At 37.1% G+C, this 15,131-nt stretch overlaps 1 protein-coding gene across 4 annotated transcripts in view; it reads right to left on the reverse strand.

The window, feature by feature from the left end:
* The window catches only part of BAZ1A (bromodomain adjacent to zinc finger domain 1A), a 90,952-nt gene that overhangs the window by 50,407 nt on the left and 25,414 nt on the right, over positions 1-15,131 (reverse strand). For all 4 annotated transcript variants that reach the window (XM_057306381.1, XM_026513587.4, XM_026513584.4 and 1 more), the window contains one exon: positions 6,044-6,187. In XM_057306381.1, coding sequence (XP_057162364.1) covers positions 6,044-6,187 — 144 coding nt within the window. The remainder of the gene's footprint in view (positions 1-6,043; positions 6,188-15,131) is intronic.

Below are 15,131 nucleotides of genomic sequence, written 5' to 3' on the forward strand. Positions count from 1 at the left end.
TATATGATGCAAATTATCTTCCCTAAAATATAGTCCGATCTTTTATTTAGTGCTATAAATACCAGCAAGTCAATTTTAAAAGTAAAATTTGCTTGTACACACATAAAAGAAATGAGCAATTCTAAATTTAAAGTATTCCTTATTACACAATTTACACAAAGTATTCTAGTGGTACAAAAATTAGCCTCATTCATTCTTAAGTATATTTAGGGGGCGCCTGGGTGGCTCAGGTGGTTAAGCATCTGGCTCTTGGTTTCAGCTCAGGTCATGATCTCGTGGTCATGGGATTAAGCCCCGAGTCAGGCTCTGCACTCAGCGTGGAGTCTGTTTCAGATTCTCTCTCCCTCTCCCTCCCACTTGTGCTCACTCTCTCTCTCCCAAATAAATTAAAAAAAAAGTATATTTAGATTGGTATATCAAAGGCTCTGTCATAAATCCCATGGTAAACAGCTAAATACTTCCCACTGTTACTCTAGAATTCAGTTCTGGCAAAGATATTGGAGAGTTCTGCAAGAACGCTAAGCTGAGATTCAGAGAACACTAAAATGTCCAAGGCTGCTATGTCCATGACTTTGTCCATGGCTTTGTGATAAGAAAAATAACATTTTCTTACAGTCTCTTTCACTAACTTAGTTTAGGAAGCACACATTTAAGGTGTTAATACCCATCCTCAAAATATGTAAGTGACCTGCTTCCTAATACCTTGACTGCTGCCCACCAACAAAAGCTGACCTATAAAGGTAAATACATAGTTACTGTTTAGTTCCCTCAGATTCTGCAGTCAGTGCCCAGACTGATGAGTAAGCTAATAATATGCTGTTCTGAGGGAATGCACCTCTATCAAAAGTCAAGCCTTCAATTTCTTACTTTTACTGATTAAAATTGACTTTGAAAAAATAATCAATATGCTCCCCCAAATGTATCAAAATATCCTATTTTAAAAATTCTGATGACCAGAATATATAAAGAACTCTTATAACTGAAAAAAAGACAACCCAATTTAAAAATTGGTACAGGACTTGTATATCTAGGAAGATATATAAATGGCCAATAATGAAAAGTTACTCATTATCATTAATCATTGGAGAAATTAAAGTCAAAACCACAATGAGATACCACTTCATCCCACTAGGATGGCTTTAACCAGAAAACTTGAAAAATAGTAAGTGATGGTGAGAACGTGGACAAACTGGAATCCTTACATACTGCTGGTAAGTATGTAAAATGGCACAGTTGCTGTGAAAAGCAGTTCGGCAGTTCCTCAAAAAGTTAAACAACTGTCATATGACTTAGCAATTCTACACCTTGGTATACGCCCAAAAGAATTTAAAACAGGGACCTGAATAGGTGCCCATACATCAATATTCATTGCAGCATTATTCATAATAGCCAAAAGGTGGAAACTCAAGCCTCTACCAACAGACGAATGGATAAACAAAATGTCGTATATACATACAATGGAAGATTCAGCCATAAAAAGGAATGATTACAAAAATTAGCCTCATCTCTTTCTAAAGTATATTTAGACAGGTATATTAAAAGCTCCATTGTAAATCTCAACATACCACAATATGGATGTACATTGAAAAATAGTACTAAGTGAAATAAACCACACACAAAGGGACAAACACAGTATAATTCCACTTATATGAAATATTTAGAATACGTAAATTCATAGAGACAGAAAGCAGATTAGAGGTTACCATGTGATGGAGGGGGAAAAGGGAATGTAGAATAATTACCTAACAGGTACAGAGTTTCTGTTTGGGGTGAAGAAAAGGTTTTGGGAATAGTGGTCATAGTGGTATGACACTGTGAATGCAATTAATGCCATTGAATTATACACTTAAAATGGTTAAAACACAAAATATTATATTATATATATTTTAAACACCCCCTCCCAAACACTGGTGCCCATTTTAAGCACCTAGACTTAATTTTAAATATGCTGCCTTAGTATGTCTCACAGATATTATGAACTAGATGATGCTGGAAAAATTTTCTAACTCTGAACTTCCATTTCTCCTCAATGATAAAAGAGTATGATAATCTACCTTATAGAATGGTTCTGAGGAACAAAATAAATAAGAGAACGTATGTGGGTGCTGTTATACAGCTCAACTAATGGAAAATGCCCAATAAGTAACTCCATTCTCATCCCTTCAACCCACCTACTGAAACATGAGAAACTCCAGATTATGTTTTGTTGTTAGGGAGCAACCTAGAAGAAGTAAATTTCTTACTCACTCAGGTTAGGGAATTAATAGAAATAACAGAACAAAGGTCCAAAGATGATTATGTTTCACTCTTCCTGGTATATTAGGATACAGTGGTAGCAATCTACAAAGAGGTAGGCATTTTATGATGTTGATGTATAGTGAAGGCTCAGATTCTTTGAGAATCACAAACAGGTTAAAATATCTGTGAATAAAGTAATTAATTAGCTTACTCACTTTTACTATACCCGGGGTCTATTCCAAGTACCTACATTCATGGAATAAGGCACAACCTATTTAGGCAGGAAATTATGGTCAAATTCAATAACACTCTGTGATAAGCTTGTTGTATGCGGCAGAAGTAGAACCGATGGGAATATATATTGATTGCCACATATAACAGGTAAAATATTTACTAACTGGGATTATAAATTTATTTGATTTGTAGTAAAGGTAACAAATTAGCTACAAATTATGCACATAGCTCATACTCAAATCTAAAAGGAAGAGAAAGGACATTAATAAGCTGAATAACAGAGTGCTGACCCCAAGAGTCTAGACATTCCTCATCCTAAAGTACCTCACAGCATCTGCAAGAACTAGAAGATTGGGTTAAAAGTTACTCCAAAATAGGGGCACCTGGATGGCTCAGTCGGTTAAGTGTCCTTCTGCCTTCAGCTCAGGTCATAATCTCAGGGTCCTGGGACTGAGCCCCACATCCGGCTCCCTGCTCAGCTAGGAGCCTGCCTCTCCCTCCCCCTGCTTGTGCTCTCTCGCTCGTGCTTTCTCTCTCAAATAAATAAATTAAAACTTAAAAAAAAAAAGTTACTACAAAATAGCCTTAAATGATTAATCACTTTAAAATGAAAAAATTAAGAAAAATAAATGCTTACCATATTTAAACATCAATTTAAATAATGTCTTTTATATACAAATCTATATTTAACCCTTCAAGACTCATATATAATTAACCCCATTTAAGGGTTATAATCTTTCATACACTTTAAACAAAACACATGAACTACTACTGTCAGAGCTGCTAAAGTATATACATTAACTACCATAATACTCAATAATTTTGCATCATAAACCCTATATTCAATGAGCGACACAAATGACCTATAAATATCTTTTTCTGCTTAATAAAGTAGCAACTCAAGAAAAAATGAGATGTATCAAAAGACTTAATACACAGGACCATGTCATGCTTCATTCACTCACCTAAAAATCATTTTTGATGTCAGGGAATGCATTAGCTAGATGACCTTTTGCAACGCCAATTAACATTTCTAAGGCTCAGGTTCTTTTTGTTAAATAAGGATAATAACACTCTTCCAGGAGTGACTAATTAGCACAGTGCCTGGACAGCAAAGGCTCAAACGCTAGTTATAGATACAATAGTTCAAATCAGACAAAACAAGAAGTTGAATTACAATGACAATTCTGAATGACAGAATTTGATAGTAATTGATATTTCAGATGCAAATGAGATAAAGGAAGTTGTTAAGAGTGGCCTCAGGGAAGAACTGATACAATTCAACACCAAAAACCCCCAAATAATCCAATTAAAAATGGGCAGAGGACCTGAAGAGAAATTTTTTCCAAAGAACACATATACATAGACGGCAAAAAGACACACTAAAAAATGCTCAAGGGGTACCTGGGCATCCAACTCTTGATCTTGGCTCAGGTCATGTTCTCATGGGTCATGGGATCAAGCCCCAAGTCAGGCTCCCTGCTTGGCAGGGAGTCTGCTTGAGATTCTCTCACACCTCTCTCTTTGTCCCTCCCCCAACTCGTGCATGCACACTCTCTCTAAAAATAAACAATTCTTAAAAAAAAAAAAAAGTGCTCAAAATCTGGGGCTCCTGTGTGGCTCAGTTGGTTAAGCAGTCTGACTCCTGATCTCAGCTCAGGTCTTGATCTCAGGGTCATGAGTTCAAGCCCCACGTTGGGCTCCACCATGGGCATGGAGCCTACTTAAAAAAAAAAATGCTCAACATCACTAGTAATCAGGAAAATGCACCTGTCAGGATGGCAAAAATATAAAAGATATGAAATAAGTGTTGGTGAGGATGTGGAGAAAAAAGAACCCCTGTGCACTGTTGATAGGAATGTTAACTGGTGCAGCCACTGTAGAAAACAGTATGGAGGATCCTCAAAAAATTAAAAATAGAAATACCATATGATCCAATAATTCCTGTATTGGCTATCCACCCAAAGAAAACAAAAACATAAATTAACAAAGATATATTCACCCCACCCCTATGTTTATTGCAGCATTATTTACAATAGCCAAGATATGGAAGTAGCCCAAGTGTCCATCAATAGCAACTCAATTTACTCCATTGAATGAGTAAAGACACACACACACACACACACACACACACACACACAATGAAATATTAGGCAGCCACAAAAAGGATGAGATCTTGCCATTTGTGACAACATGGGTAGGACAAACACCATATGATTTTACTTATACATAGAATCTAAAAAACAAATGAATAAATAAACAAAAAGCAGAATCAGACCTAAGTACGGAAAACAAACTGATGGTTGACAGAGGGGAGAGGGATGAGGGATGTGCAAAATGGGTGAAGGGGAGTAGAAGATACAGCCTTCCAGTTACGGAATGAATAAGTAACAGGAATACAAAGGTACAGCATAGGGAATATAGTCAATGGTATTGTAATAGCATTGTAGGGTGACAGATGGTAGCTATATTTGTGGTGAGCGTAACTACAGAGAGACTGAATCACTACATCATATAGCATAAGTATAGAGAGATGTTGAATCACTATGTCTTTTTTTTAAAAGTAAGCTTTGTGCCCAATGTGGGGCTTGAACTCACGAACCTGAGATCTAGCGTCATATACTCTACTGACTGGGCCAGCCAGGAACCCTGAGTTGCTGTTTTAAACCTGAAACTAATATAAAACTGTGTGCCAACAATGCTCAAAAAAAAAAAAAAAAAAAAAAAAAAAAGCAGCCCCAGGTTAGTTACTAATGAGAGTGGAGCTAAAGCATGTAAAAAGACTTTTTTTTATGTCCAGTTAGGCACTGTATCATTAGCTTTTGATACAGTGTTCAGTGATTCCTTAGTTACGTATAACACCCAGTGCTCATCACAACACGTGCCCCCCTCAGTGCCAATCACCCTGTTACCCCCTCCCCCGACCCCCCTCCCCTCTGAAACCCTCAGTTCATTTCCCGGGGTCCACAGTCTCTCATGGATCGTCTCCCTCTCTGACTTCTTCCCCTTCAGATTTCCCTCCCTTCCCCTGTAGTCCTCCGTGCCACTGCTTATGTTCCACATATGCACTGACATGGATGGAACTGGAGGGGATTATGCTAAGTGAAGTAAGAAGACTTTCAATCAACTGAAGACTTAGCTGAGATTTTAAATTTACCTGTAGACAATGCCAATCCACATGTGCTTGTGTGATTTTTCTCCAGGAGCACTCAGCTGACCTAGGCTGTCAACTGACTGAATTTCAGAAGGTTAGTTTCTTTACCAAATGCACCATAAAGTGATTAAGTACAATAATTAAAGTACAGAATGAATTTTCCAAGTAAACCAAATTGGAATGCATAAGTGTATCTGAATGAGGTGAATTTCAATTGTTCCTAAGCAGCTCACTAGAGTTAACTAGGTGCTTTCAATTTTGCAAATTCTAACACGTGTTGTTGAGTCCCATCACTTAGATGGATTTTACACTGTAGGGTTACAAAGGAAAAAGGGAAGGATTAAAGAGAAAATTATTTCAATAGGGTATCTTTAGCTAATCTGGTATACATTTTAAAAATTAATAAGTATCACTTACCCATTTTGAAAAGAACTGTTTTGTGTTTCTGAATCATCACTATCACTGATGATAATAGTTTCTCCATCAACACTGCTGACGTGTCCATTAGCAAAGCCATTTTGATGTGATGGAGGGAGGACTTCCAAAATCCTACACTGTAACCTGGAAGAAAATGATACATTAAAAAATGCAAATTATTTAATATTTTATAATCAAACATTTAAGAACAATCTAATTTTAAACAACTGAAAAGATATTTTGTTTTGTAGAAACTATGACTCATTGACATAACCAAATTAACAGAAAATCTGTAACATCCAATTTAAGCAAAGGTTAGCTATAATTTAAAATAATAGAAAGGTCAATTTATCAAGATTCTTAGCAATTACATTCTTTTTTAAAAAAATATTTTATTATTTATTTGTCAGAGAGAGAGAGAGAGACAGGCAGGAAGACGGGAGAAGCAGGCTCCCTGCTGAGCAAGGAGCCCAATGTGGGACTGCATCCTAGGACTCTGGGATCATGACCTGAGCCGAAGGCAGACACCCGACCAACTGCACCACACAGGCATCCCAACAATTACATTCTTAACTAAAGTTATTGCTTAGAAAATCAAATACTGGCATAATATGTCATTATAGAGATTGGATCTTAAAAGTTTTTCAAAGCATCCAACATTTTAAATTCTGAAATTCTCCTGATCATAACCTTTTTCATTCTCACTGTAGCTTTTGTTGGCATTTCTGATCTCTATAAAACTTCCTCTTCACTAGTTCTATTGCCTCTATTTTTTTAAATTAACATATAATGTGTTATTGGTTTCAGAGGTATGGGCCTGTGATTCATCAGTCTTATATAATATCCAGTGCTCATTACATCACATGCCCTCCTTAATGTCCATCACCCAGTTACCCCCACCCCCCAACTCCCTCCCCTCCAGCAACCCTCAATTCGTTTCCTATAGTTAAGAGTCTCTTATGCTTTGTCTCCCTCTCTGCTTTCCTATTACTTTATTTTTCCCTCTCTTTCCCTACGATTCTCCCTTTTGTTTCTTAAGTTCCACATATAAGTGAAACCACATGATAATTGTCTTTCTCTGATTGACTTATTTCACTTAGCATAATACCCTCTAGTTCCATCCATGTGGTTGCAAATGGCAAGAATTCATTTTTTGATAGCTGAGTAATATTCCATTGTGTGTGTGTGTATACACACACACACACACACACACACACACACGACATCTTCTTTATCCTTTAATCTGTCGATGGACATCTGGGGCTCCTTCCATAGTCTGGCCATTGTAGATTGCTACTATAAACATTGGGGTGCAGGTGCCCCTTCCAATCACTACATTTGCATCTTTGGGGTAAATACCCAGCAGTGCAATTGTCAGGTCCTAGGGTAGCTCTATTTTCAACTTTTTGAGGAACCTCCATACTGTTTTCCAGAGTGGCTGCACCAGCTTGCATTCCCACCAGCAGTGTAAGAGGGTTCCCCTTTCTCTGTATCCTCGCCAACATCTGTTGTTTCCTGACTTGTTAATTTAGTCATTCTGACTGGTGGGAGGTGGTATCTCATTGTGGTTTTGATTTGTATTTCCCTGATGCTGAATGATGTTGAGCATTTTTTCATGTGTCTGTTGGCCATTTGGGTATCTTCTTTGGAGAAATGTCTGTTCATGTCTTCTGCCCATTTCTTTATTGCCTCTCTTTTGAGTTCCTTAGCCTATGCCCACTCTATCTGGATTTTATGGGCTGCAACTTCAGAGATATTCACCATAATGGAAATATTTCTCAATCCCATTTTTACTATGCCAATTTTCAAGTAATAATTAAACTGTAGTATATCCACACAAGTGGGATATTATTTAATGCAAAAAGTAAAATGAAGTATAGATGAACTTTGAACACATTATGCCAAATGAAATAAACCAGACATAAAAGGCCACCTAGTATATGATTCCATTTATAGGGAATATTCAGAATAGGCAAATTCACAGACAGAAAGTAGATAATCGGTTGCCAGGATCTTGGGGGCAGGAAAGGGAAGAGGGTGAGAGAAAACAATTCCTAGGCAATCCAGGGGGAGGTTTTATTAATAACTAAGAATATCTTAAGTACATATACACCTACAGTTACCAATAGGGTAAACCCCTTTTCTCTGAGAAAAAGTAGTTCAAGATTAGATGATTCACTCACTATTTATCATTCATTTGGTCATCCTACATACCATAAACGAGTTTTGATATATTGTGGGCACTCATAAAACTGCCTGTCTATTCACCATCTCCATTCTCCTATGAACTTCATTCCTCCCATAACCTACCTCCCTCCACAAGGCTACTAGTAGAGCTGTCATGTTCCCACAAGGTCCCGGCCAGAGTTAGTTGATACTGGGCAGGCACCTTTTTGCTGAGCTAATGAATCTTTTCCAAGAGATATATATATAATATATATATATATTTAAAAGATTTATTTACTTTTAGAGAGAGGGAGAGTGAGCCAGAGCACATGTGCGCAAGGCGGGGTACACAGAGGGAGAGGAGAGAATCTCAGGCAGATTCCCCACTGAACATGAAGTCCGACATGGTGCTCCATCTCACAACCCATAGAGATCATGACCTGAGCCAAAATCAAGAGTCGTACACTTAACCAACTAAGCCACCCCTGCAGCCCAATCTTTTCCAAGATTTTAAATTTGGAATCTAGAAAGCAAAAATCAGTCCCTCTCTCATCACGGAATTTATAAGATCTAAAGTTCTGGTGGTGCTGGCAGCCATGTTTCCTGCCACAAGAAGCAGGTAACTGTGCAGTGAGAAGATGAAGCCAACAAGAGAGAAGAGAGGAGAGATGGCAAAGGTACTAGAGGCAATCAATTCTCTTATTCCTGTTCTTCCTCCAACTTGGCTCATCTCATCTCAGGTTTAGCTATTTAATCTTTCCTTTGATTCAATAAACTGATAACTGACCCCTTTGTCTCTGTTTTTTCAAAATTAATTTTTGTCACTTACTCCCAACATAAAGAGAATCATACAATTACAGAAAGACAAACAGTATATTCAGAGCAGACTCATTTTGGGAAGCTGGTGAATTTTTATAAAATAATAGCACATATTTTCATTAGTGTACATTTTACCATGTGCCTATTAACCCTCCATTAGAAGAACATCTTTAGTATATCCTAAAATATCTAATACTGCTGTTAGGCACAGAGAAAACCAGGACCATGGATTTCCTGCTAGAAAATTTTTGCTCTATACCCAAATTGAAGAATCAATTGGTTTTACAGCACCCCAAGGTTTAAGGAATCCACAAAATGTAGACTATGTAGGTGAATCCAAATCATCTTCTCAAATCATCTTTCTTTGATCATTTTCCCTCATTCTGACTGTTATATAGGTTCAATGAAAAGTACCATATGTGATTCCTTTACAACTTGCTCTTAAAGAATTGAGAACAAAGGGAGAGGACTCAAATTACTAAAACAAGAAGTGAAAGTAGGGACATTACTAGTGACTTTACCGGAACTAAAAAAGATTATAATAAAAGATTATGGACAATTGTACGCTGACAAACTGGATAGCTTAGATAAAATGGGCAAATTCTTAGAAATACACAAACTACCAAAACTGACCCAAGAAGAAATAGAAAATCTGAATAGATCTGTTAAGTAGTAAGGAGATTGAATCAGTAATCATCCTTGCAACAGCAATCAGACAACAAAAAGGGATCAAAGGTATTCAAATCGGCAAAGAAGAAGTCAAAATGTCTCTCTTCGCAGACGACATGATACTCTATATGGAAAACCCAAAAGAAGCCACTCCCAAACTATTAGAAGTTATAGAGCAATTCAGTAACGTGGCGGGATACAAAATCAATGCTCAGAAATCAGTTGCATTTCTGCACACGAATAACAAGAACGAAGAAAGAGAAATCAGGGAATCCATCCCATTTACAATAGCACCAAAAACCATACGTTACCTTGGAATTAACTTAACCAGAGACGTAAAGGACCTTTATTCTAGAAACTATAAATCACTCTTAAAAGACATTGAGGAAGACATAAAAAGATGGAAAGATATTCCATGCTCATGGATCGGAAGAATTAACATAGTTAAAATGTCCATGCTACCCAGAGCAATCTACACTTTCAATGCTATCCCGATCAAAATACTGAGAACGTTTTTCAAAGAACTGGAACAAATAGTCCTTAAATTTGTATGGAACCAGAAAAGACCCCGAATCTCCAAGGAACTGTTGAAAAGGAAAAACAAAGCTGGGGGCATCACAATGCCGGATTTCGAGCTGTACTACAAAGCTGTGATCACAAAGACAGCATGGTACTGGCACAAAAACAGACACATAGACCAATGGAACAGAATAGAGAGCCCAGAAATGGACCCTCAGCTCTTTGGGCAACTAATATTTGATAAAGCAGGAAAAAACATCCGGTGGGAAAAAGACAGTCTCTTCAATAAATGGTGCTGGGAAAATTGGACAGCTACATGCAAAAGAATGAAACTTGACCACTATCTCACACCATACACAAAAATAAACTCCAAATGGATGAAAGACCTCGATGTGAGACAGGAATCCATCAAAATTCTAGAGGAGAACATAGGCAGCAACCTCTACGACATCAGCCAAAGCAACCTTTTTCATGACACATCCCCAAAGGCAAAAGAAACAAAAGATAAAATGAATTTATGGGACTTCATCAAGATTAAAAGTTTCTGCACATCCAAGGAAACAGTCAGAAAAACTAAGAGGCAGCCCACGGAATGGGAGAATATATTTGCAAATGACACTACAGATAAAGGACTGGTATCCAAGATCTACAAAGAACTTCTCAAACTCAATACACGAGAAACAAATAAACAAATCAAAAAATGGGCAGAAGATATGAACAGACACTTTTCCAATGAAGACATACAAATGGCTAACAGACACATGAAAAAATGTTCAAAATCATTAGCCATCAAGGAAATTCAAATCAAAACCACACTGAGATACCACCTTACGCCAGTTAGAATGGCAAAAATAGACAAGGCAAGAAACAACAATTGTTGGAGAGGATGTGGAGAAAGGGGATCCCTCCTACATTGTTGGTGGGAATGCAAGTTGGTACGGCCACTCTGGAAAACTGTGTGGAGGTCCCTTAAAAAGTTAAAAATTGAGCTACCCTATGATCCAGCCATTGCACTACTGGGTGTTTACCCCAAAGATACAGACGTAGTGAAGAGAAGGGCCATATGCACCCCAATGTTCATAGCAGCAATGTCCACAATAGCTAAATCGTGAAAGGAGCGGAGATGCCCTGCAACAGATGACTGGATTAAGAAGTTGTGGTCCATATATACAATGGAATATTACTCAGCAATCAGAAAGAATGAGTTCTCAATATTTGCTACAACATGGACGGCACTGGAGGAGATAATGCTTAGTGAAATAAGTCAAGCAGAGAAAGACAACTATCATATGATTTCTCTCATCTATGGAACATAAGAACTAGAATGATCAGTAGGGGAAGAAAGGGATAAAGAAAGGGGGGTAATCAGAAGGGGGAATGAAACATGAGAGACTATGGACTATGAGAAACAAACTGAGGGCTACAGAGGGGAGGGGGGTGGGGGAATGGGATAGACCGGTGATGGGTAGTAAGGAGGGCACATATTGCATGGTGCACTGGGTGTTATACACAACTAATGAATCATCGAGCCTTACATCGAAAACCGGGGATGTACTATATGGTGACTAACATAATATAATAAAAAATCATTATTAAAAAAAAAAAAAAAGGAGATTGAATCAGTAATCAAAAAAACTTTCCAACAAAGGAAAGCCCAGGACCAGACAGCTTCACTGGCAAATTCTACTAAACATTCAAAGAATAATACAAATTCTCAAAATCTTTCAAAAATTAAAGAGGATATAACACTTCTTAACTCATTTTATTACACCAACATTACCCTGATACACAAACCAGACAAAGACACGGCAGAACATATAAAGAACTCTTATAACTCAACAAAAAACAAACAACCCGATTCAAAAACAGGCAAAGGACCTAAACAGACATTTCTCTAAGAAAGTTACAAATGGCAATAAGCACACGAAAAGATGTTCACCCATCATTAATCGTAAGGGAAATACAAAATCAAAACTGTAATGAGATACTACTTTATACCAAGATTGCTATTATTAAAAGAACAAAAATGAAAAATAACGAGTGTTAGTGAGGATATGGAGAAATTGGAACCCGTGTGCATTGCTGGTGGGAATATAAAAGGGTGTAGTTGCTGTGAAAACAATATGGTGATTCCTAAAAAAAATTAAACATAGAATTATCATATGACCTAGCAAATCCATTTCTAGCTATACACCCAAAAGAACTGAAAACAGGAACTCAGCAAATACCAATGTTCATAAGGGGTTTATTCACAATAACCAAAAGGTGGAAAAAAACTAAAATGTCTACCAATAGGTAAATGGAGAAACAAAATGTGGAATATTCAGCAGCCACAAAAAGGGATGAAATTCTGATACAGGCTACAACATGGATGAACTTTGAAAACATTATGCTCAGTGAAATAAGCCAAACACAAAATAACAAATAGTGTACAAATCCACTTATGTTAAATATCTAGAATAGGAAAATTCATGGAGACAGAAAATAAAATAAAGGTTACCAGGGTCTGGAGGGAGGGAGAAATGGGGAGTTATTGCTTAATGGGTACAGAGTTTCTGTTTGGAATGATGAAATAGTAGTGATGGTTACGTAACACTGTGAATGTACTTAATGACACCAAATCATACATTTAAAAATGATTATAATGGCAAATCTTATGTTTATTTTACTATGTTTTTTTTTTTTAAAGAATTTTTTTCTGTTCTAACAATAAAGTTTAAGGAGCTCAATTATCAAACCTAAATTGGTAGCAAATGTAAATGGTGTAAAAAGAACTGCAGGCTGACTTTCACCATTGGTTGGCAGGAATAAACCAGTATTTCTAAAGAGGAACAACTACAGGAAGTCCTATCAAAAATGTTAGGTAATTATGTAGCCTAATAATAAAAAGGTTCTGTAATTTAGTGACTTGAACTGCACAAAAATATGCTAGTGACTTGAACTGCACAAAAATATGCAAGGAATCGATCAAATGGACCCACTTTAAAAAATGTATCATTGAGGTACAGCTGACATGCAACGTTATATCCATTTCAGGTGTACAACATGGTGATTCAACGGGTCTATACACTATGCAGGACTCACCATGGTGTAAGTATAGTCACCATCTATCACCATACAACGCTATTACAACATTACTGACTATATTCTCTACACTTTTCATTTCCGTGACTTATTTATAACTGGAAGTTTGTGTCTCTTAACACCCCCCCCACCTCAAATGGACCCACTTTGAAGGGCCTGGGTACCATTTAGGGATGATTTGCTCAGAGTTCCCTGTGGTAATGAAGGAAGCTCTTCAGTGAACTTATGACAAGGTTCTTCAAGTTACAAAAAGAGATGGTTTTCACTGGCCGAGCCCAGATCAATACCCCTAAGTTGTGACCGTCGTGGTAGTCATGAAGGAAAAACAAAGAAATGGGTCTGCTCCAGGCTCAGGTATGGTTGGTGTGGTGCCTAAAATGGTCTGACAGTCTACTGAAGGGAAGAGTCTATGTTCCCAGTAGGGCCCACAGAGCTACAATAATTCAACAACTAATTTATTTAAAACCAACAGAAAAATAACATAGAAATATAATTCCTGACAGAATAAGGGAGAAGCAAACCAGTAAAATATAGAGACATAGCTGAGAATGTAAGAAATGTTTTATATATACTAGTTATTACCAATGCCATTAACTTTGCACAAACCACAGGTTTAGCATTTCTTGCTAATCTAATCAAGGGCAGGCCTCTCGCTGGTGCTAAGCTCAACTTCAGTTAACTTTTCAAGATGTTAAGTCAACACCTTCTAATAGATTTCTAAATAGGTTTAGTCTATGTCTTTCAAATCCATTTGCCACAATTTCTTGGTTCTAGTGAGTCCAAAGAAGACTGGAACGTAAAAAAGGTTAAAGAATCATGAATCCACACCTAGCTAGTGGGTCTTTTAGGATACAGAAACTTTCTAAAGTTATGCTCCATTATTTGAGGACAGAGCGGAGGCTGGCAATCAAAAGATGATCCTTATTATTATTAGAGCTCCTGTATGCCAGATAAGTACATGACTTATACATGTTTCTGTCTTCATACCAACTCCACAGTTATTCATTTTCCAGAAGATCAAAATTTAGGGTCAGAAAAGTTAAATCATTCGCTCATGATCATACAATCAGTAATGATACAGCCAAAACTTTAGCTTTGACTCTGAAGCCCATATATTTTCTAATCTTCCACTTTATTACCGGAGTTGAAGGGGAAAAGAAACACTGTATTGACCTAATGGTATTTCAGAGCTTTCAGCCGAGGCAGTCAAGAGGCTCCGACAGTGCTAATGACTTAAACACTTTCAAGAGTGAAAGCAAGTCTGTGGAACAGCAGTAAGCACAGAATGAGGACATAGCAGAAGTTAGCCATAAATCTTAACGGTGACGGACTAAACAAGGAAACAGCCTTTTATAAGAATATGGTATATACCTCTTCCCCCCAGAAGTTGGTTTTGTTTTAAAGGTAATTTGTTTTAATAGTCATAGTTCAATTTATATCTCAAAATACAAATTCATTAAAGCAAAATTATAAAACACTCTAGAATTGAAACATATGCAGAGTTTTTACAAGGCATTTGGGGTAGAAGACAAACAGTTAACAGCAGAAGGAAAGAAGACTAGAAACTTGGGGAGACTTACTTGACATAAGACACTGCCTCTCTCTGTTTGGTCTCTAAAAATGGAGCATGATGAATTTATGGCATACTTTATGCCTGCTCTCCTGTGCTGCCTCATTAACCTTTTATTTTCTTGTAATACAGGTGTCAAGAACATTTATTTAAAAATGCTGTGCTTGGATACTTACTTCAACTTTATAAGTAGAAACAGAGTATACATGCTTAATTTGAAGTTGAGAGTTTAAAAAAAAACACCTCAAATTAAGGTCTGAC

This window comes from Ursus arctos, unplaced genomic scaffold (assembly GCF_023065955.2).
Source record: "Ursus arctos isolate Adak ecotype North America unplaced genomic scaffold, UrsArc2.0 scaffold_37, whole genome shotgun sequence".
In the NCBI taxonomy this organism is placed as follows: Eukaryota; Metazoa; Chordata; class Mammalia; order Carnivora; family Ursidae; genus Ursus; species Ursus arctos.